The 23707-nt window shown below is 37.6% G+C and overlaps 1 protein-coding gene across 3 annotated transcripts in view; it reads left to right on the top strand.

Moving 5' to 3' along the window:
- pik3r3b (phosphoinositide-3-kinase, regulatory subunit 3b (gamma)) overlaps nt 1-23274 on the top strand; it is a 577180-nt gene extending 553906 nt beyond the window's left edge. For all 3 annotated transcript variants that reach the window (XM_073062975.1, XM_073062974.1, XM_073062976.1), the window contains 9 exons: nt 2451-2562; nt 3371-3469; nt 7304-7484; nt 9272-9397; nt 10796-10938; nt 11870-12046; nt 12165-12239; nt 15185-15355; nt 17143-23274. In XM_073062975.1, the coding sequence (XP_072919076.1) occupies nt 2451-2562; nt 3371-3469; nt 7304-7484; nt 9272-9397; nt 10796-10938; nt 11870-12046; nt 12165-12239; nt 15185-15355; nt 17143-17341 (1283 nt within the window). In that variant the 3' untranslated portion in view covers nt 17342-23274. The remainder of the gene's footprint in view (nt 1-2450; nt 2563-3370; nt 3470-7303; nt 7485-9271; nt 9398-10795; nt 10939-11869; nt 12047-12164; nt 12240-15184; nt 15356-17142) is intronic.
- The last annotated feature ends 433 nt before the right edge of the window (nt 23275-23707 follow it).

The raw sequence follows: 23707 nt of genomic DNA, 5'->3' as shown, positions 1-23707 counted from the left end.
AGAAAGGTAGTCACCCCTAAGATACAGGAGGCAGGTACCTGGGTGACTGTCAGGAGAAGGAAAAGGTATAGGCAGCCAGTGCAGAGCACCCCTGCAGCCATTCCCTTCAATAATAACAATACTGCTTTGGATACTGTTGGGTGGGAGAATGACCTATGGGAGCATGCTGTAGTGCCTGGGTCTCTGGTACTGAGTCTGGCTCTGGGGCTCAGAAGGGAAAGTGGGGAAGGGGGAAGAGGAGTGCCTGAGTGGTAGGTGATTCCATAGATAAAGGAGCAGATAGGAGGTTCAGAGGATGTAATGTAAACACCCGGATGGTATATTGCCTCCCAGGTGCCAGGGTCAACGGTGTCCTAAGGGGCAGAGTGAGCAGCTAGAAGAACTGGTACCAATATTTTGGGTAGGAAAGGGGAGAACATCCTGAAGAGAGTGTAGGGAGTTGGGTAGAAAACTGGAAAGTAGAACCTCAAGGGTAGTAACCTCTGGATTGCTGCCTGTTCCATACATCAGTGAGAGAAAGAGTAGGGGGATTTGGCAGATGAGTGCATAGCTGAGGAACTGGTGCATGAGGCAATGTTTCAGATTTCTGGATCATTAGGATCTCTTCTGCAGAACGTATGACCTGTACTAAAAGGATGGATTACACCTGAATCCAAGGCGAACCAATATCCTCATGGGCAGGTTTGCTTGAGTTGCTGGGGAGTGTTTGAACTAATTTGGCAAGAGGATGGGAACTGGAGTGATAGGGCTGAAGATGGAACAGTATACGAGTAGGTGCAGTGTGTAGTGAGACTGTAAGGACAGGCAGATGATAGGACAAAATCACAGTCAGTGGATGATTTAAAGTGTAACATGGGGGCAAGATTGAACAGAGTGATGAATACAGGACTGGAGGGGTTATATTTAATTGCATCCAGTATACGGAACAAGGTAAATGAACTAGTAGCAGTTAGAGATTGACAGTTAGGGCATTGTAGCCATCACTGAGTCATGACTGAAAGAAAATCATAGTTGGGAGCTTAACATCCAAAGATGCACATTATATCAAAAGGACAGGTTGTAGGCAGAGAGGCTGGAGTAGCTGACTCTGTTCATAAAAGTGAACTCAAAACCTTAGAAAAAGGTGACAGGATCAAAAGATATAGAACCCTTGTTGATAAAGAAACTACAAGGGTAAAAAGACCCTGCTAGCAGTTATATACAGGCCTCTAAACAGTAGCCTGAAAGTGGGATACAAATTACAATGGGAGATGACAAAGACATGTAAAAAGGGCAATGTTATGATCGTCATGGGAGATATCAATTTGCTGGGAGACTGAGGCTTTATAAGGCCACATGTAGTATTCTGAGTATTCTGGGCCCCTTATCAAAGATGTGCTGGCATTGAAGAGGATCCAGAGGAGGTTAACAAGAATGATTCGGGGAATGAGGGCTCCGAGCCTATACTTGCTGGAGTTCAGAATTGGCAGGGCGTGGATCTCATTGAAACCTATAGAGTACTGAAAGGCCCAGATAGAATGGATATGGAGAGGATGTTTCCTACAGTGGGGAAGTCTAGCAGAGGACACAGCTTCAAATAGAGGGACATCCATTTAGAACATAGAAGAGATGGTATTTCTTTAGCCAGAGTGTGGTGACTGTATGGAATTCATTGCCACAGACGGCTGTGGAAGCCAAGTGTTTGGGTATATTTAAAACGGAAGTTGATATTTTCTTGATTAGTATTGATGTGCTTCAGATCCACAACCTAACTGCCCTTGTTTCTGCCTGCTCCTGCCCCACTGAACTCGTGTCCTCAACTTTTCATTTCCTGATGCAGGATCTTGGCCTGAAATGTCAACTATCCATTTCCCTCCATAATGCTGCCTGGCCCGCTGAGTTCCTCCGATGTTTTGTGTGTTGAACCAGTGTAATAATATGTTACATTTAGGTCATCTTTCCCTTGTTGAAAAAATAAATATAATGAGCTCTACAAAGGAATTCCTCATCACTTTCTAGCCATGAGCAGATTTTACAACAACTTCTGTTTGTCAATCCAGTACTGATTATTCTCATTAAGTCATATTGTTTTCACAGAAGATTTATTGGAAAATATTGTATAAGTCCTTTGCACAGTAGCAAACAGAGCTTATGTTATATCTCCTGATACCTGCTACCTTAGTCATTGTTCATTTGAAGTGTGCATCAATTATTTGTTTGGCCAAGTAAGATTTTTCTGGAAGTTTTTAATGTAGTTTGTAGAATGAGACATGAGAAATTCATGAACAGTAGTAGAATAAACCATAAGACGTAAGAGCAGAGTTAGGCCGCTCAGCTTCTGACAAAGGTTTTGCAGATTCCCAGAGTAACATGCACACTGTGCACTCTATTCAGCCATGTATTTGTGATGCAAAGCAACTACAGAGGATTCTCTACTGTTCCTGCATTAATTTTTCTTCTGTTGCTTGCAGCTCTTCCTCCAAAGCCACCTAAACCTATGATGTCATTATCTGCCAATGGAATCAAAGACAGTGGAAGCATATCTCTACAAGATGCTGAATGGTACTGGGGAGACATATCTAGGTGGGTATTTTATGTGCCTCTAATCTTCATCTGCACTGTTTGCTACTTTTTAAAAACAAAACCATTGCCTTGATCCTTGTTAACTATGGGCCGCAGTTGTTACTACTTGTATTTCAACAGAAGCATTTCAAAGTCAGATCAACATAGCTTATAAAAAAAATGTATTTTCTAGCAAGCAGCGTCTTGAATATTAAGCATGTCCATGAAGGCTCGAACAAGAAAACCAATGACAAATCAGGATTTTCTTGAATTAAAAAAGATACACAATACAAAAAGATGAGGAGGTATCACCATTAACTGCTAATAGAGTTAAAGCATATGATTTGGGGAGGCGTGGTAATGAAGTATTTAGTACAAAACTTTTCAGTATCAGCGACCCAGGTTCAAATCCCACCGTTATCTGTAAGGAGTTTGTATGTTCTCCCCATGACCACGTGAGTTTCCTCTGGGTGTCCCATTTCCTCCCACAGTCTAAACATGTATCGGTTGGTAGGTTAATTAGTCATTGTAAATTGTCCCATGATTAGGCTAGGGTTACATCGGGGGAATGCTGGGCAGTGTGTCTCAAAGGACTAGAAGGGCCAACTCGACACTGCGTCACAATAAATAAGTAATTAAGATTTGCAAGCGCAGGTTTTGAGAATTGACTGTCAGCAGAGTTCAAGTCTCCTTCGCCATTTGATTGTGACTGAAGAATACTAGTCTTGCTGTGGTGGTAATATGTTGATTTTTTTTGATAGTGACCATTTTGCATAGATAAATCACTTGCTTTAGAGCCTTCTAATCCTTCCACTTTTTTTCTTCACAGAGAAGAGGTGAACGACAAGCTACGTGACATGCCAGATGGTACATTCCTAGTACGGGATGCTTCTACCAAGATGCAGGGAGATTATACTTTGACCCTCAGGTATATAGTAATTCAGAAAATATGAAGTGTTTTCTGACACAGTTGTAATGTATTTCACATCTTTCATTAAGCGAGCAGGGTTCTAGCGAGGATCAGGATTCAGTTATTGGATTTTAAACATGTTTTTTGCATGTTACCTGTCAGCCATGCAACATGTAGCACACATTTTGAACCACACATGGACACATCTCTATGCTGCAATTGTACAAAAATCTCCAAGGACATATAATCAATCTAAGGGGCTTTTTAGTTATTTGGATAGCAGGTTATGGAGGGATATGGATCAAGGACAGATGAGAGATTTGGTTTAATTTGCACAGAAAATTTGTCCTGTTGTCTCTATCTCCAGAAGAGATGAGAATTGCTGTTTTAGGTAAGAGCAAGGGAGGTTGAAATGGTAAAAGTTGCAATCCAACCATTGAAGTCAAGAATCCAGATTGGTATTGATTGACAATACCAGGTTCCAGTGCTAAAAGAATCCATAGGAGTAGCAGTCAGCTTTGTGACCTTTCAGCTTAGGTTGCCATTCAGTAAGTTGTTGAGTGATCCTTTATCTCATGTCTTTTTCCACCTAATCCTTGTATCGAACAATTTCATTAGTGAATCTTCATCATTTTCCATATGCTTGCTTCTAAAGTACAGTCCAAAGAGATCAGCTTCATTACTTAGCATCCATCATCTTTGGAAACAGAATGATGAATGTAGTTAAACATAATTCTCATCATCTCATCCCAAAATGACTGACCCCTTATTCTGGTACAATAAATCTGGGCAAAGAAAGCACCCTCTTAGACTCTATTCTTAACATTCCAATGCAATAAATGAGATCACTTCTGCTACTGTCTTTAGGGATCCCCTCATCCAGGAAGCAATTGAATAACTCCACATTATATTGTACAGAGTGAGGATATCCTTGTCTGTCAACACTGAATTTCTACACTTCTGCTGTTGTGTCAGCAAAACCTGGTACAAAGGCACTTGGGCTTTTTCATTCTCATATGATCCTCTAAGAATACTTTGGATTTCCAGCATTTGCAGATATTTACAATTAGTTCATCAATTAATTTGTATAGTATTCTTGAATTTTATTTATGTCAGCAATTTGAATGCTATATTAACCCTAACCTCATTTCTTCCCCCCCCCCCCCCCCCCCCGACCCATGGACGTTTTCAGAAAATATATTTGGTTATACTCTGGTTTCCTGATAAATAAATTGATGGTGGGGAAGAGAATGGTGAGCCAGTTTCAATCAAATTTGTTAGCCATCATGTGACATTGATTCTTTGGTTGTTTTGACCGCATACAATCCAGTGTTTATTATCAAATGGATTAAGTGTGAATCATTAGTGAAAGAACAGCAGATGCTGGAAATCTGACACAAACAGAAAACATGGAAACACTCAGCAGATTAGGTAGCATCCTTGGAAAAGGAAGTGACCAATGTCTCATGTCTGTGACCTTGTTCATGGAAATAATTTCATTCAGTGTGTCATGACGTTAGTCACATCTGACTTCCATTCATTTCTAGCTCCAGTCTTAATCATCAAATTGCAACTGTAGAGTCAATTGCATCAGCTTTTTTCCCCATTTTTGTACCATTAGTTCGGGCTGTCTCTCCTCAAGATTTAATTTGTGGTCTCTCCCACTTCTTAACTGCATACAAGGTTCAACGTAAAATTTATTATCAGAGTACATACATGTAACCATGTGCAACTCTGAGATTCTTTTTCTTGCAGGCATATGTAGCAAATCTGTAGAACAGTAACTAAACAGGATCAATGATCAACAGACTGTGCAAATGCAAATATAAATAAATAGCAATAAATAATGAAAGTGTGAAATAACAAGATAAAGAGTCCTTACAGTGAGACTATTGGTTGTGGGAAACACTAGAAATAGAATGAGTGTAGCTATCCTCTCTTGTTCATGAGCCTGATGGTTGAGGAGTAGTAACTGTTCTTGAACCTGCTGGTGCAAGTCCTGAGTCCTTCTGCTTGATGGCAGCAACAAGAAAACTGCATGGCTTAGGTGGTGAAGATCTTTGATGGATGGATACTGTTTTTCTACGGCAATGTTTCATGTAGATGTGCCCAATGGTTGGGAGGGCTTTACTCATGATGTAGTTTGCTGAATCCACTATCTTTTGTAGGATTTTCCACTCAAGGGCATTGATGTTCCCATGCCAGGCCATAATGCAGGCAGTCAGTACACTACTAATGAGGAACATTTTCTTTCTGAAAGTCTGCTTCCACACATACACTGAGAACACCTAAACCGGCCTCCTTAATTTTGATTTTTTTTTTACCACTTTTCAGTCTCAAGTGTTAAGGTTTTTACCCCCATCACCCCAATTTATCATCTTAACTTACAAAGAATCCTTGCACAAATAGCATTCACCAAAGGATTTTCTTTTATTCATATGCCTTCTAACTAACTCATGTAATGTTTCTAAAAACATTGTCAGTCTTGAGCGTATATGCAGTCATCCTTTTGAGTGTCAATTTTTACTCCAATTACACTTTTTTAAGCAGAAACTGAAGAATGCCAATGCAAATTTCTTTCTGCTTCAACTCTGCAAGTTTTTCCTATCTGAAGACAGAGCAGAATTATTTATGCCACTATGACTCCTCAATTCGTACCTATGAAACTCCACACTTGGAAGCACCATGCTTAAACTGCCCTTGGTAATGGCCTTGCAAGCCACCCAGTTAAGGCATTGTAGGGGATGGGTTTTAAATGCCAGCTTTGTCATTGACAGCCAACATTTCATGACCAAATTGTTGACTGGAAAGTGAGGATCTAATTTTGAAAATGGACGTGGATAGAAGAGGCTTAGTGTAAACAGGAAGCAAGTACCTTGTTATTTTGAATAGGATTTTTTAGTTGTTTCAGGGAATTACACTTAATAGTCTACATTTTAAAAATTTTACTTTTTGATTAAAGTGTTGAGATGAATTGCTTCACTATACTGAATCCCTAGTTTGAATCCACACAAATTGAAATAAAATCTATTTTGTTGACTTGAGCTTAGGTGAATGTAATGACTATGACAAACCTAGTGTCAATGGATGGCCTTGTGCTGGTGGTGCTATCTACATAGTATTGAAGTTTATGGCATAGAAATATAAAAAACCTACAGCACAATACAGGCCTTTTAGCTCACAAAGCTGTGCCAAACATGTCCTTACCTTAGAACTACCTAGGCTTACCCATAGCCCTCTATTTTTCTAAGCTCCATGTACCTATCAGGAGTCTCTTAAAATACCCTATCGTTTCCGCCTCCACCACTGCCGCCAGCAGCCCATTCCACGCACTCACCACTTCCTGCGTTTTTAAAAAAAAATTCTTATATATACTTTGAGATATAGTTGAATCTGTATCATCCTGCATTCAGCTGGATGCCTCTGTCCTGGGTCAAAAGTAAATTGCTACTCATAATGCTTAGAATTTTCTGTGATAGTGTTATTCAAACCAAACGATGTAAAGATATTAAACTTAAGATAATCAGTATACTTGACATTGCACCAATTATTCAGGGTGTAGTGCATAGGCTACAAGTTACCTTCTCTTTGTGGGCTACTTTCACCATGCTTTGATCTGAGCATCCCTGCTAGATGATTGTTAAACTGGACTGGAGTTAAGCTCAAATCTTTGTGGAATAATCTAGTATTCTACTACCAAAGCTGTTCAGGTGTAGTTTAGTTGTGGTATTGATTTTTTTTAATGTATTCTTTCAATGAACAACACAAGAACCTTTTATGAACTTAATTGCAACCTATTGATATATTTCTGTATGTAGTTTCTCAAATGACTATCTATCTTGCCTTTTACAGGAAAGGAGGCAATAACAAACTAATCAAAATATACCATCGAGATGGAAAATATGGCTTCTCTGACCCGCTCACTTTTAACTCAGTGGTGGAGCTCATTAACCATTACAGACACGAGTCCCTTGCCCAGTACAACCCAAAGCTAGATGTGAAGTTAATGTATCCAATCTCAAAGTTCCAGCAGGTCAGTTAAGCCTTTATATTTCTTGTGTATAATATTAGAATCTCTTGATGTGGTACCTTGCTCATCTAACGCTAGAAGATATCAATAAAGTATGGTATCTCCTTTTTCTGAATTTTTAAGTTGGTTATTGAGGGGAATTTGAGATTTAGTGTATTTGAATTTTCAGAAGACATTTGCTAATATGCTGTTTGCCTATGTATATTTTATCTCAAATGTGACAAACCATCCTGAGGATCTGATGAAAAAATAATACAGGTGTAAAGCAGCTAATTTATGCAATCTCTGCAATCTCTATCAATACTTCGGTGGTCCAAGTTTAATGTAGCCAGGTATACTGACAGTACAAAGCCAGGTAGAAATGATGAGGATGCGAAGTGGCTGGGGGGGGAAAAAACGGGACATGGGAGAGGTAGGCTTTCCATTCATCGGGGTCGACTATGAATGTTGCATCCCAGCTGTCACCATGATAAGCAAGCTAGGGCAATACAATATGAAGAACAAGCTATTGCCCATCTAGCAGGTTCCTCCTGTCCATGCAGCTGATGAATCCAAAGTAACAACAGAGATCGGAGCAGTTTGGCAACAGTGGCATTGCGGGAGTTGCCAGTCAACATTGAACGCGATGTAGGATTGCCTTAGGAACTCCAGCTCCAGATTTTTCCTCAGGGGTTTACGCCGTAAGCCTCATGAGTGGGTGTAGCCGCAAATCAGTGGTTTGAGATCAGAGATTTCCTTCTCCTAGTTGAGCCCCCAGTTATGTCTTGACAAGCCCCATGTGCCTGAGATGGGACATGAAGGTTAAGTTAATGTGAAAGTAAATACCAGATGGAACTTAATGAGACATAGGAAGTTTTCCATATTTTTCTTAAAAGATGAGAAACTAGGAAGTTGGTAGCCTGAACGTTTAAGGACACAAATCGTGGAGTTAACATGCAAGTACAGCAAGTTTTAAGAAAGATCATGTTTTGGCCTCATCACGAAATGATCAAGTGTACAAGTGCAGAGAAATCGTCTTGTTATTAAATGGGACACTGCCCATTTTCTGTGTATATTGTTAGGCTCAGTGCCAAGCAAGAATATACTTGGAGGGAATATGGTGGATCAAGGTGACAGGGTCACATTTAAAGGGTAAATCTTTCAGCACTGCGATTTAGGAAAAAAATGCTTCATTCAAAGGATTCTGAATCTTTAAAGTACTTTATCTATGAATGATATGGAGACTTCATAATTTTGATAAGGAGAGCCACTGGATATGAAAATACTATTAGCATTATCTTATTGAATGGTGAAAGACTCATCAGGCCAGTGGACAGGCTGAATGACGTACTCCTGTTGCAGTTTCTCATGGGAGTTACTCAATCCTAAGAGAGGTTACTGTAACAGGGCAGTCTGCCGTTTAAAAGGCTGTCCATTAAAAACGCATGCAGTCAAGGTAATGTAATGACAGATCAATCTGTCATACCAAACATTTAATCATAAGTGTATCTGATACATCAGGTGTCTCACGAGTTTTGCCTTATTTCGTAGGCTGATTATTTGATGCAGAATTCAGTGCAAGTTCTGCTGCCCTGGAATTCAAGTTTTATTTAGGCCTCTGCAAAGGGATTTACTCTGTAATTATAATATTTTAACAAGTTGTGTTTCTTATAGTCAGTGTCTGGTGAGAAGAAAATTATGGGGAAAATATGTTTTTGGAAATATAATTTATTTTATGTGTGATTATTAGCCCTGTCTTCGTAGTGAAGCGACTGGTTATTCTATGATCTGCTGTTCACTTTATTAAACAGGATCAGGTGGTGAAAGAAGATAATATTGATGCTGTTGGCAAAAAACTGCAGGAATATCATAACCAATATCAGGATAAGAGTAAAGAATATGACCGGCTTTATGAAGAATACACAAGGACGTCACAGGTGTGTGAACCAATGCTAGGTCATGTAGTAATATTTGTATTACAGAATACATGTTAGTCTTTACTTTTTATTCATCAATCCAAATAACAGATGCTACTTTTTGGTCATTTTAGTTGGATAAATGACCAGCAACAATATATTGTAAATTAGTGATAAATTGAAGACCTTTGTCCTTTGTGGTTTGCTTCAAGTCATACAGTATATAAAAGCCAAGTCCTTCAAACTGCACCCTTTACAGACTTTGCTTTTATAAAAGCAGTTTTGAATAAAGTTTACTAACTTGTCATTCTCAGATTTGTAAAATCTGTTGCTAAAACCTTCAAAGATTAGATTATATTTTACAAATTCTAAGCTCCCATGCCTTTTAAAAAGGAATAATCTAGTGCTCATTTTAATTAAATTCTGGGTGCACTTGGTTAAGTTTACATTAATGCTTATAATAATACAATAGTGTTCTACGTGGATTGATGATATCTGAATTCATTTTAGTAATATTTCTAAGAATCGTAAAACTGCAGCTCTCTTTGGTTTGTTGTCGGATATTGATGCATTTCTCTAAACATAGAAAACCTACAGCACAATACAGGCCCTTCAGCCCACAATGCTGTGCCAAACATGTACTTACTTTAGAAATTACCTCTGATTACCCATAGCCCTCTATCTTTCTAAGCTCCAGGAGTCTCTTAAAAGACCCTTTTGAATCTGCCTCCACCACAGTTGCCGGCAGCCCATTCCACGCACCCACCACTCTCGCTAAAATAACTTACCCCTGACATCCCCTCTGTACCTACTTTCAAGCACCTTAAAACAGTGCCCTCTCGTGTTACCCATTTCAGCCCTGGGAAAAAGCCTCTGACCATCCACATGATCAAAAACCTAGAAATGGTGACAACAATGAACTTCATTCTGTGACAGTTACTTGGTGAAGCCATTGTACTGTCGCAAGTGTAGTACTGTGATATAGCATTACGGGTTGAATTACACAGCACTGGAACAAAGTTCTTTTTAAGCTCTGGTTTACGGAATGGATTGGAAGCTCAGATCCATGGCTGATAAACTGCATTGTACAGGCTACGTGAGCTGCTTGGCACCAGAGCTCTGAGACCACTATCTCAACATGAACATTTAGCTTACTGCTGAAGGAACTCCAGTTAACATTTCAGTCTGTGACCCTTCATCAGTTCTGATGAAGAGTCTTAGTCCAAAACACTGACTGTTTATTCCTCTCCATAGATGCTGCCTTGATCAGCTGAATTCCTCCAGCTTACTCTGGATTTATGACATCTACAGAATCTCTCCTGTTTATTAATAACAGCAATTAATGGGACAAAACTATTGAATTGTTTATAATTTGTTAATTGATCACTTAAAGGTAAAACTGAACTCGCTCTTTAACAGGAGATACAAATGAAGAGAACTGCAATTGAAGCCTTTAATGAGACAATAAAAATATTTGAAGAACAGTGTCACACTCAAGAGCGTTACAGCAAAGAATATATTGAGAGATTTCGCAGGGAAGGGAATGAGAAGGAAATTGAACGGTATGTGATTTTATATTTTTTTTCCCAGATCATAAATTTATGAAGTAGCCCAGTGAATCTATCACAGTATTCTGTTAACGGGGACCTTCATTTAAAAGTTGCAATACAACACATGTATCTTTAGTTTATGCCCTGCACCTGACTCCTTTCACTGTACCTTGTGCTTGGAAAATAAGTTGACTTCCTTTTGTCATGTCCTTGTCTTAGCAAAATCTACTGTTGCTGTAAATCTGAAATAAAACAAAAAAAATGGAGAAAACACTCCACACTCTTCAAAATGGGAAACAGTTATTTTTTCAGGTCAATGACCTTCCATCAGGAGCTAGTGCATTTTTTCTGGTTTTATTCCCCTTGGATCTGTTTTTAAATAAATCCCCAGTAAGCATTCTTTTCCACTGGACTAACTACTCCCCTCATTTGACGTCATCAGCAAACTTCGATAAGTTCAGAATTTGAATATCACTTCACAATAAAAATCTTCTCCATAATGCACTCGTTTGCTAAAAGACTAGGAAGCATAGAAATAGGAGTAGGTCGTACAGCTTGCCCAAGTTAATGGATAATCAATGAGTCTGCTTCATCATACCTCAGACTATGCCCCCAAAATCTTGACAACTCAATGAGTGAAATACTTTCTTGCTGCCTTCTGTCAATCCTATCTTGAAAATTATCTAAATATGCACAATATTGAAGGCATGAGGTAATGGGGATAATTTCATTTTCGTGAAGTACACTCTGAGTATACCTAGCTTAAGTGAGTAGTAAACTCATTACCTGCAGCAAGTTAGAAAATTTAAGGTAAGCACTTATGAATCTGGATTTGGTTAAAATATACAATTGGATGGAAGGTGAGTAAATTTTAAAACCATTCGTGGTTCATCCTGATGTGCATTTGTTACTAAACTGAAGCAAATCCTTCTTTGTGTAATAGGATAATGATGAATTATGAAAAACTCAAGTCTCGTCTTGGGGAGATTCATGACAGCAAGATGCGCCTCGAACAAGATCTGAAAAAACAAGCGTCTGATAACCGAGAGATTGACAAGAAAATGAACAGCATAAAGCCAGACCTTATTCAGCTGCGGAAGATCAGGGATCAGTACCTTGTGTAGGTGGCAACACAAAATAAATGACATTGAATTTACTTGAATGAGGGGCAATACTTGGCTGGGTATCACAATAATTAACAACTCATGATGTCTTGTACCTCTGTTTCTATTTTGCAGATGGCTCAATCACAAAGGAGTGCGCCAAAAACGAATAAATGACTGGCTTGGAATCAAAAATGAAAATACAGACGAGTGAGTGTAATTGTTCTTGTAAATCTTTCTGAAACCTTAGACTGAAAGAGTAGTATGTTATCCTTGCAATCTTTAGAGGTTTTCTTTTGACATTCTCAAATTTATAAATGTCAATGTAATCTTTTTGAATCTGAATCCCATACAGTAATTTGAAAAGGTATTTCTACAGAAGTGTGATTTATTTATTTTTTGGTACCCCCCCCCCCCACCTTGAACTTCTACCTGTAGTTGAACTTAACCAACTTCTGTATGAACTTTTCCATGTTATGAGTAATTAAGCTTCAACTTGCACAATTCCCATTTGTTGTGATAATGCAACAAAAGTAACATTAAAGAAATGATGAAAGAGGTAGTTATTTGCAGGGCTGTCTTTCATAAAGAGGAATTTTTGATATTTTGGTGTACTTTGATTTAATAGGAAAAACATAGAAACATAGAAAATAGGTGCAGGAGTAGGCCATTCGGCCCTTCGAGCCTGCACCGCCATTCAGTGTGATCATGGCTGATCATCCAACTCAGAACCCTGTACCTGCTTTCTCTCCATACCCCCGATCCCTTTAGCCACAAGGGCCATATCTAACTTCCTCTTAAATATAGCCAATGACCCGGCCTCAACTGTTTCCTGTGGCAGAGAATTCCACAGATTCACCATTCTCTGTGTGAAGAAGTTTTTCCTCATCTCGGTCCTAAAAGGCTTCCTCTTTATCCTTAAACTGTGACCCCTCGTTCTGGACTTCCCCAACATCGGAAACAATCTTCCTGCATCTAGCCTGTCCAATCCCTTTAAAATTTTATACGTTTCAATAAGATCCCCCCTCAATCTTCTAAATTCTAGTGAGTACAAGCCCAGTCGATCCAGTCTTTCTTCATATGAAAGTCCTGCCATCCCAGGAATCAATCTGGTGAACCTTCTCTGTACTCCCTGTATGGCAAGAATGTCTTTCCTCAGATTAGGGGACCAAAACTGCACAGAATTTTCTAGGTGCGGTCTCACCAAGGCCTTGTACAACTGCAGTAGAACCTCCCTGCTCCTGTACTCAAATCCTTTTGCTATGAATGCCAACATACCATTTGCCTTTTTCACCGCCTGCTGTACCTGCATGCCCACCTTCAATGATTGGTATACAATGACACCCAGGTCTCGTTGCATCTCCCCTTTTCCTAATTGGCCACCGTTCAGATAATAATCTGTTTTCCTGTTCTTGCAACCAAAGTGGATAACCTCACATTTATCCACATTAAATTGCATCTGCCATGAATTTGCCCACTCACCTAACCAAGTCACCCTGCATCCTCTTAGCATCCTCCTCACAGCTAACACCGCCGCCCAGCTTCATGTCATCCGCAAACTTGGAGATGCTGCATTTAATTCCCTCGTCTAAATCATTAATGTATATTGTAAACAACTGGGGTCCCAGCACTGAGCCTTGCGGTACCCCACTAGTCACTGCCTGCCATTCTGAAAAGGTCCCGTTTACTCCCACTCTTTGCTTCCTGTCTGCCAACCAATTCTCTGTCCACATCAATACCATACCCCCAGTACCGTGTGCTTTAAGTTTGCACACTAATCTCCTGTGTGGGACCTTGTCAAAAGCCTTTTGAAAATCTAAATATACCACATCCACTGGCTCTCCCCTATCCACTCTACTAGTTACATCTTCAAAAAATTCTATAAGATTTCTTATTGTAATAAGGATTGGAAATTTATGAACAAATTAATTGCTTCATTAGTAACTAGAAAAAGGAATGGATTATCAGGCTATATTTCCAATGCTTCTAATTTCAGACTTGCATTATTCTAGTGTTATCTTGGCTTTGGTTAAGAGATGGCTAAATACCTTTTATTTTCTGTGGAGGACTTCACTAATTTTGGAATTGATATCCAATATCCAGGACTCTCAGATATGGTGATATTGCTTCTCATATTTACAAAGCATAGTTTAGAGCTTGTATCTTTGTGATAACTTTTGGCAAGTACTTGTGTAATTAACTGAACTGGATGCTTTGGTTCTATAGTTGTGAATGTCAGCCTGTTAATTTGAATAGGTGGGCCTTTAGATGTATATTGCTCCCAAGAGCAAGAATAGATGATTTCATCTCTTCATGTTCTACATAATGGAGCAAAAACTAGATTGTTTACAGTCAGTTGATCTATTTATATGAGCTTGTTACTCAGTGGTTTAGGAAAACCTCTTATTTTGCATGCCATTATACCATAAGGCATGGGAGCAGAATTAGGCCATTCAGCCCATTGAGTCTGCTCCGCCATTCCATCATTGCTGACCCTGGATCCCCCTCAACCACATACACCTGCTTTCTCGCCATTTCCTTTGTTGTCCTAGATAGATAGATAGATACTTTATTCATCCCCATGGGGAAATTCAACATTTTTTCCATTGTCCCATACACTTGTTGTAGCAAAACTAATTACATACAATACTTAACTCAGTAAAAATATGATATAATATGCCAGTTTAATGCTCTGAAAACACTGCAGTTTTGTGCAACTAGGTTTCCTTTTTAGAAACGAGAGAAAATTTGCAGATGCTGGAAATCCAAGCAACACACACAAAATGCTGAAGGAACTGAGTAGGCCAGGCAGCATCCATGGAAAAAAACGACAGTTGATGTTTTGGGCCGAAACCCTTTGGCAGGACTGATTTTAGCACGAAATGTTGACTGTACTTTTTCCATAGACGCTGCCTGGTCTGCTGAGTTCCTCCAGCATTTGTGTGTGTTGTACCTTTTTTGAAAGCTTGGTTTCCAGTCACAGCACTAAGTATTTTAAAAACTGCAGTGATAGAAACATTTAAACTATTAATCTTTTGATGCAGTGTCATTAATGCTATAATTGAAATTAAGTTATAAAGTGACAGATTGCTCATGTCACACCAAGAACACTGGGGGCTTCATAGAGTAACTTGATATCTACAATTTCACCTTAGCACATATTTCATGACTGAAGAAGACGAAAACCTCCCTCACTATGATGAGAAGACGTGGTTTGTGGGAGCCATTAATCGAACACAAGCTGAAGATTTGCTTCGAGGAAAATCAGATGGTGCCTTCCTAATCAGAGAGAGCAGTAAAAAAGGCTGCTATGCCTGTTCGGTGGTGTAAGTAACTTTTATGTTTTTAAGAAGTATTTTTTTTAAAGCAATAAGTATTTGCCTTCCTCACCACCAACTCAACCTTCAAATTAACCTTTAGGGAATCCTGCAGAAGGATTCCAAAATCCCTTTGCACCTTGGATTTTTGAATTTTCTCTCAATTTAGAAAATAGCCTACACTTTTCTTTTACCAAAGTGTATGTCCACAAAGTTCCACCTCCCATTTTTTTTGCCCATTCTCCTAATCTAAGTCCTTCTGCAGTCTCCCTGCTTCCTCAACATTACCTGCCCCTCCACCTGTCTTCGTATCATCCACAAGCATGATGGGATATGTAGTGTCATTTGATATGATGGAGTACACAGGACAGGATTCAACGATGACCATATGTTTTATTTGTGATGTGTGGTAAAGACCTGACTTATGCAAGATGGGTATCTTAAAATGTTTTGGATATACCAATTCATTTCTACTATTCCTGTTCCATCTTGTTCTAAGAAGACACTTTCCTTTCTGTCAGAAGTTTTTCTAATTTTTCACTCATCCAATTTCCACAGCTTGGGGCCAGACCTAGGGCGAGTCTTGTCCTATGGGAAGCTAGCATTTCAGAGCTGGTATCAAGGGATATATTGAAGGCTCTTTGTCTACACGCTCTGGCACATGACCAGTACTCTATGGGATACACTGAGCAGTTCGATATGCTTCAGAAGGATGATTGTGTTGAAAAAGAATGCCTTTGTGCTGCATTCACAATAAACCTCAGTAAAAATCCAAAATCTTGCTGCCTCAAAGAATTAAAGCAGTCTTTCTTTTGGGTGGAAGACCTTGGTGGCACTTTGACCATCTGCACGGATAAATTTCTATTAATAGTTGCCAATGTAACACATGGGCATAAGTTTATATGGGAGGTTTTTATTAATTCACTGACTGTCTAAAAAAAGCCACATGAAGGAGACATAGTTGTGCAAAAGAGCTGAATTTAATTTTTTTTGAATTGCTTGCAATTGCTAATGAACTTTACTAGACGTTCACAATAAAAAAAAACACCATTGCATTTACACTGACAGAAACAGAAATGTTAGTGAGTTAATGGGAATGTTCCTAACATTTTTACGTATAAGTGAAATCTTTCAATTGTACTTCATGTGTGATCAGTATTTGTACTTGTACAACAGGAACAATTGCAAACAGTTGATTGCCAGGTCTAATAAAGATTTATAAAGGACACGATCTACTTTTTTTGTATAAAAGTTAACAAAGAGATATGATAGCTTTTGAAGATTTGGAAGGAAATCTTCATTTTCACATTCAGCACTAAATGAGACTTTTATTGGTATTTCCAAGTAACTGGAAGGAAACTGAAACCGATCTTTGGACAATGAATTTGGAGCAATAGTATTTGAACCAAAGGGAATATCAGTTAAGATTCTTCTTACCGTGCATTCTACCTACAGACAAAAATTGAATTTCTCAATAAATCACTTGTGAATGGTGTATAGGGAGGAGTGAGGTAATCAGAAAATAATGGCAGGATACAATAAATATAGAAGTATTAATACAAATTCTTCTGTCTTGAGTTTTTCAGCAGTGATTACAGGATTCAATATGTTTAGCTATTGCATTATTTGAAATAACTAGATTTATTTGTGTTTAGTTACATGTTGCCAAAATATACAAAATGCATTTTATCCATTTTAATGCTCCTGAGCACCATTGAATGAAAGGAATGTTACTTGAATAAAATGTGCTGTAATAAGATTTTCTCACTGATAATTTGTTTCATTTTCTTTTATAGTGCTGATGGAGAAGTAAAACATTGCGTGATTTATAGCACGCCAAGGGGTTATGGATTTGCCGAACCATACAATTTGTACAGTACGCTTAAAGACCTGGTGTTGCATTATCAACAAACTTCACTGGTCCAGCACAATGACTCTCTGAATGTGAGACTGGCTTATCCTGTCTACAGTCAGATGCCCTCTCTGCGCAGATGAATGTTCAAGAGTTGGCCATGAAAGATTACAGAATACTGAGGGCATTGTACTTGGCTGCTTTTGCACAGTGAGTACAGAATGTGAATCAGGACAGTGGTGTACTCAGAGTTCAGGTGACCTGGTGCTACCTAAACTCCAACTGTGACTTTGTTTTCAATCAGAGAGAAACACAAAAAAAAACTGGAAATGTATCTAATATTTTTCTTTTGGTTTTTGTTTTGGTGTCATTCGTGTGGAGCTGAAACTTTAGTCCAAATAATCTGGTGCTGATGGCTCTGGGCTATTCATCTTACGAGTTTAAAATTCTCCAGCTTTCAGATGTTCTTTTTCATGGAACAGCCAGTAAGAGCTCTGATAGTCTTAACTTCAAATCTTTACAACATCTAGTGCAACTCTTACAAGAGACCCAATGTATGAAGAAGACTTATTTACGTTTTTAGTTTAGTCAACATATTCTTCTTGAACTAGACTCGACCAGATTATCTGATTTCTTTCACTCGTTGGATGACACTGAACTTGGTGTGAAAGAAGACCAAAGGCATTCAGGAGAGCTTCTGACAAAATAAACTCTTGAAATTTGGAAAAAAAAGTTGCACAATGGGTCGCTTTTCAATGTACTGGAGTACAAGTAAAAAAGAAATACAAATAAAGAACATTTTATGGCTTCTGTGACTCTAGAGCTCTTCACAAAAAATATAACCAAAATGAAAAGACCAGGGCATCTTTTGATGTTGGTTTTAGCACTTAATATTCAGTCAGATGTCTGCAGCCGCACATATTTGCACCAAAATTTGTGTTTTTAAAGAATAAAAACACTAATGCGTAATGTTATTAACATAACCTTGAAATTTTGCAGTTTTATTTTGACTAGTCATACATAACCCATAAGGTAAGCTTCAGATCTTAGTTGTAAGAAGGCACTTACTTTAAAGGTACTTAAAATTTGAGTTAAGAGGGAAGTGAGCATTGCTTGAAACAAAATACTTTTGTTTCATTGCTCAAGAATGGAAAGTGCAATTTGTAATGCTTCTGGATGGCAAAGAAAGATCATGTTGCTTAAAGGGAGTATTGGGAAGAATGGTTATGGGAGTACTAAATTGGTGGGTAGTTACAATTCCAATAGAAAACACAAGCTGAATTACTTTTCATATTCATGGAATCAGATTTATGTAATATGGCTGGAAATGTACAACAGTAATTTTTTTGAGTTGGATGGAAGTCTTTGTAGATTATGTGAACAATTTAATTTTAAGTGAAGCAAGAGACTACTTGTTAAATCCACTGAGCATGCTCCCTAATATACCATGTTTTAAAAATATAAAAAAAAGTCGAGGAAGCAAGTCCCCTTGGATGCACAGGGCATTTTGTTTAGGTATGTGCAATTCAAATTAAAAAACATTTTACAGTTCTTTTTCCAAAAGAATAAAATGATGGCAGCTAATTTTCTGCAATAATTGTCTCTTTCTTGAATCTAATATTTGCTTCAAATTCATTTTAGGAGCTGGATCAGTCATTTCATAATATATTTAGAAGTATTTTTGACCTTTTCCTGTCTCCTGCCAAAACTTTGAGACCTAGCACAGCTAGTTTTCTTGAGTAATAATTTGGTCCTACAAATTTTTCCCCTCTGTTGCACTTCCTTCTATTACTCCATTTATGCATCAACAAAAATACTGAAAATGCTTTGTTCCTTTTTTGTTATGAATAAAAGCAATGGGCTCTCTTTGAGAAACGTAATTCTTTTGAAAATTACCTCCAGCATTTAGAGAGAGCCAAGGTAAGTTTTCTGTATTTCTGGTTCCTTTCCCAGATAATTTAAGAATTTACAAAACCTATTAAATGGTTGGGATTTCTTTTACTAGCCATCCAGATGCGGTTGATTTTAAGTATGTAGCGGTTTTTGATGTTGTTGCAGACAACTGATGCACTATGTATCAAGTTATTTTAACAGTGAAGTTGGCAGAAGTAGGGGCAGCTTAAAGTCTTGAGGGCAACTAGAACTAAATAAAACATTGAAGTTTTATTTTATAAGGATCCCTGCTACACTGCAAGTAATGGCAAAAGTAGAATTAGCATATTATTACTTCACTGTGCACAAGCTGGTACTTATCCGGCATATATGAACGGTGTGGCTGTTAACTGTTGCCCATTTACTTAAAAAAAAATCTTTTCTTGGTACTTAAGCAATCTTATTTCTGTTATTGAATGTTTTTATTTGTACTGGTAAAGAAAGTTGGACCCTGGAGCATAGTTGAACTTTGTTTCTTGGATTCATGGGAGGGGGTTGGGGATGGTATTAGTGGTAGTAGGTGATTATTATTAAGTACTTCTGAAAGGTATTAAACGGCAGATGAGAAGCACTTAGACTCGAGTGTTCTTGCTAATATTCAGATAATGTTTTTAGTGGGTATATTGCATTTTACCCTTTTCTGAGAAAGTGTTTAAACACCAAGTCTGGGTAATTTGGTCACATTTTTAGGAAATGCTTTTAATATCAAAACTTTGCAAATTGAGTCCTTTTGGAAAGTTGCAGGAATATTGATTCGTTGTATTGATGTTATGGATGCCAATACACATTTTTATTTATCCCCTGCCATGCCTAGTGTCTTGCAAATATGTGCAGTTTTAATTATTATAAACATGAATAGGAATGATATACAGTCCACACCAAATCTGCCAGTGAAGTGTTATGCTCTGAGGTGTGGATCAGCCACAGCTGGTATTCTCCAGCTGGATTAAGTCTTCAATTTGGAATATTTCCTCAGTTGTAGAGAATTCCTGACAGATGATTGGAAGAAGTAAAGGAAATTAAAATGGAGAACAATCTTGACTCTGATTGGTGTTTATTGATGCTGACATTATTCTCCCGTCTGTCCAACTCTTGCAGCCAATAGAGACAATGACCGAAAATGCAGAAAGGAGGAGATTTTTCAAAGTGCAGTTGTGAGTAGGAGTAGGACATTGGGATGGAAAAGAGTAGGAATGTCCTGAAACTTTTAAAATACTTTTTTACCAATCAGGTTTAATAAGATGGCAATAAAATAACGTGCAGACTACTCAGAACATGCTGTCAATTTATATTGAGTTCAGTTAAGATAAATTTGAAAGTGCTATATTAAAATTAAAAATTGCAATATTTAACCTGATTTTTCCAGATGAATAGTTCAATCTATCATCAATATTTTTTTCATATGCTTATGTAGTAGCCAACAATTAAACAAAATTTGAAATAAGGTGCCATAAGGGCTAAAATATATAATATTTCTTGACTTGTTCTTAAGGATTGTTTCTTTTCCACTTACCCTGTTCTCCTTCTACCCATTCAAACTGCACAGACTGACTCTTCTGTGCCCATAATTGGTAGAAGGGGAGATCAAACTCTCTTGAAGCTGTTGCTTCTGAGGAGGTGAATGAGAGGGAAGGAATGTGAAATGGGATGCTTTTTACCTAGGCACCTTATTGCAGGCGACATTCTGATGCTTCCTTGGAACAAATAAATCTTTCAAGACATCTTGAAATTATTAACATACATGATTTGTAATGAAACTACTTAAACTGGAATACCTAATGAATTGTTCTTTACTGGGATTAAAATTCTAACTCGATGAAATTTCTCATAAACTGAGTGGGTTTGGGGAGAAAGCTTGGCAGGTGGAACTGGAGCTTGCAGCTATAAAAGCCACTTCTTTACATCGCCATTTTACTTAAAATGACCAATGATCTTGACTGAAGAAGTTTTATTGTAGCAGAAAACATGGTTTATGAAGTGTTTTCAATTTTACAGCAAAATGATTTTTAAACAAAATCCTTGTGTTATTTGAAAGGGGGAAAGTTGATTAATTTCTGTGTTGTTATATTTTGTATTTTCAGTTATTGTTTAAAAGCCATATCCATTCACTTTTTGAAACTTCTCAATTTTGATTTTTAAATAAATTTCATAGTATCACCACTTTTGAACATGAAATAAATAATTAAAAGCCAGCAGGAATAAAACAATTAAGAGCACCTGGTTGCATAGGAATATTTCATCCTTTCAGTACTGGGATCTTGATTTGAATGTAGTATGAGCTGGTAGAATGGACATTGCCCTTTTGCCATGTGCTAGGGAACAAAGTAAAATGCATTTGTTAGTTAATGCTTAGTCCCCAAAGAACAGAGGTCTGGGAATTAAAATTACTTGTTAATTGGTACCCAATTAAGTAATAACTGCTTGAACCACAAAGTGGTGATGGTATTGAAAATGAAATGTATTAAAATCTCAGATTGATAGGAGGTTGACAGGAAAGGAATGGCGATGAAAGCATAGCAAAAGGAGTTTTACTATATAATCTGGCATATTGTGCTTGATTTGACTGTTTAATGCTGATAACAAAGTGGTTTTCATTCTTGTTGCAATAGACAAACCTGGCACAAACCGAGCCTTCAAAATTGTGTGCAACTAGTATTTCCCCTTCTCCCAGTGTATGACTGAAGCATCAAATTAAGCAAATGAGGATGGAACTTAAACATGTGCATAGTTTACCCGATTAAGTACCCGAAAAAAATGGCAGATAAACCTTAACTCGTAAGTGTGAAAAGCATCGACGTTCTGCACAAAATAATATTAAAACTGCAAAAGTTCTGTTTAATTAAGGTCAATATCGCCAGTAAAATAATCACATCAATCCCTGCCAAAATTATTGAAAAATGAAGCCCTTTAGTACATTCCACTATGGTATTCTTAGTTCCAAACTTTGGAATGTGATTTTTAATCCACTGCAGTCTTTCCAAGTTGCTCATTTAGCACTGAATTAAAAGCTATGTTGAGCTCAGTATTCCCGTCCATTAAATTAGTTTGCACTTTGAGCTATTAATGCTGATTGCAGATTTATTTGGGAAGGGAGAGGAAGTAAATTTGTGTACTTTCCAGCATTGCCATCTCCTGCTACCTGATCTTTTGTAGCATTGGTTTTCCTACACTTGTGAAGAAAGCACATTTATTTATAAACAGTTGACAACACAGAATTCCCAGCTTGGTAGAAACTCCTAATGATGGGACAATGCTGTGATTCCAGTGGCATCGTCACCAATTGTTAACTTAGTGTTGATTGATAACTTTTTATGCCTTTCTAGTCAGTATTGTATTTGCACATTTTTATTTCAAAATAAGTTAGGTGCAGAAAAAGTGTGCTTTCAAGTTTTTTTTAATGAACACTTTAAAATTCTAGCCTGATATACTTGCCTCATTTGAATTATTATATTCTTTGATCATTTTAATTTTGGATTGTTTTGGTTCTCTGCAGGACAGAAGGCTTACATGATTTGTTCCAGGCAGTGAAGTCAAAAAAAAAACACATTGTGCATTCTTCTTTTCAATTTTGCTCTCTCATTTTCATTGTGTCATCACTTTCAAAGTTTATCTTTCTCTCGCTCAAAAATTTCATGTGGAAATTTCATGCACTTTTCAAAGACAAAAACCCAGCATGTAACTTAAGTATGTTGACTGTTGTATCTGTGTAATTCAACTTTGTTCTGTCTGTAAATGGTGTAGTTTTAATATGAACTTATGTAGCTTACAAGAAAAGGTCACATTGTGCATTACAACTAATAGAGTAGCATTTTGCTCCCATTCCTGGTATGTTATACTTTACAGAAAACTGTATCTGCACTAGGTTGTATCAATTGTGCAAATCTGTTCCTATTGGTCTTTTGTGACACCAATAACAGGTCACAGCATGTATGGGATTTTCTGCATTAGAAGCATTGACTCTGTGTTTCACTCTACACACAGTAACTGCTACTGTCTTCACAACTGGTGATATTTTTCCTTTTTTTGTCAAGTTGCCATAACTTCATATTATTCATCTATCTTGAAGAATAAAAATGTATTTTGTTGAGAATCAGTGTGAACGGTTTAACTTTTTAACGAAAATAAAACCGATTTCACTTACTAATTTCTACTTTTGCACTGTTGATTGTGATGTCCTCCACCATGTTGGGGGAAAAATAGTTCAGTACAATTCCTACATAAATTTGCACCAAAGAAATTCTCACGAGATACCTTTGCAAATCTATTAGATTCTATAAACACCTTCAGGATGCTTTATAGAAACACTTGGGAACTTGTGTAATAGAAAAGCAATGCAGACTATTATTTTCCATTTTAAGTGGAAGTAATTAATCATAAACTGGGAAAGTTCACTGTAATGAAAATAAAGCAACTGTGCTAAATAATTTAATAATCTGATTTCTTCAATTGCTTGGATAGATCTGGAAAGTTTCAGGAATAGTAAGTAAAATTCTTTAGAGTAAACATTTAGCACAAATAAATGAATTTGTAACCTGAAAGGATTTGCATTCCTCCAAAATGTTTTAGTTGGATTTCCA

This window comes from Hemitrygon akajei, chromosome 12, assembly GCF_048418815.1.
Source record: "Hemitrygon akajei chromosome 12, sHemAka1.3, whole genome shotgun sequence".
NCBI lineage: Eukaryota > Metazoa > Chordata > Chondrichthyes > Myliobatiformes > Dasyatidae > Hemitrygon > Hemitrygon akajei.
Note: the sequence above shows the minus strand (reverse complement) of the source record. Positions and strands in the feature narration are given on the sequence as shown.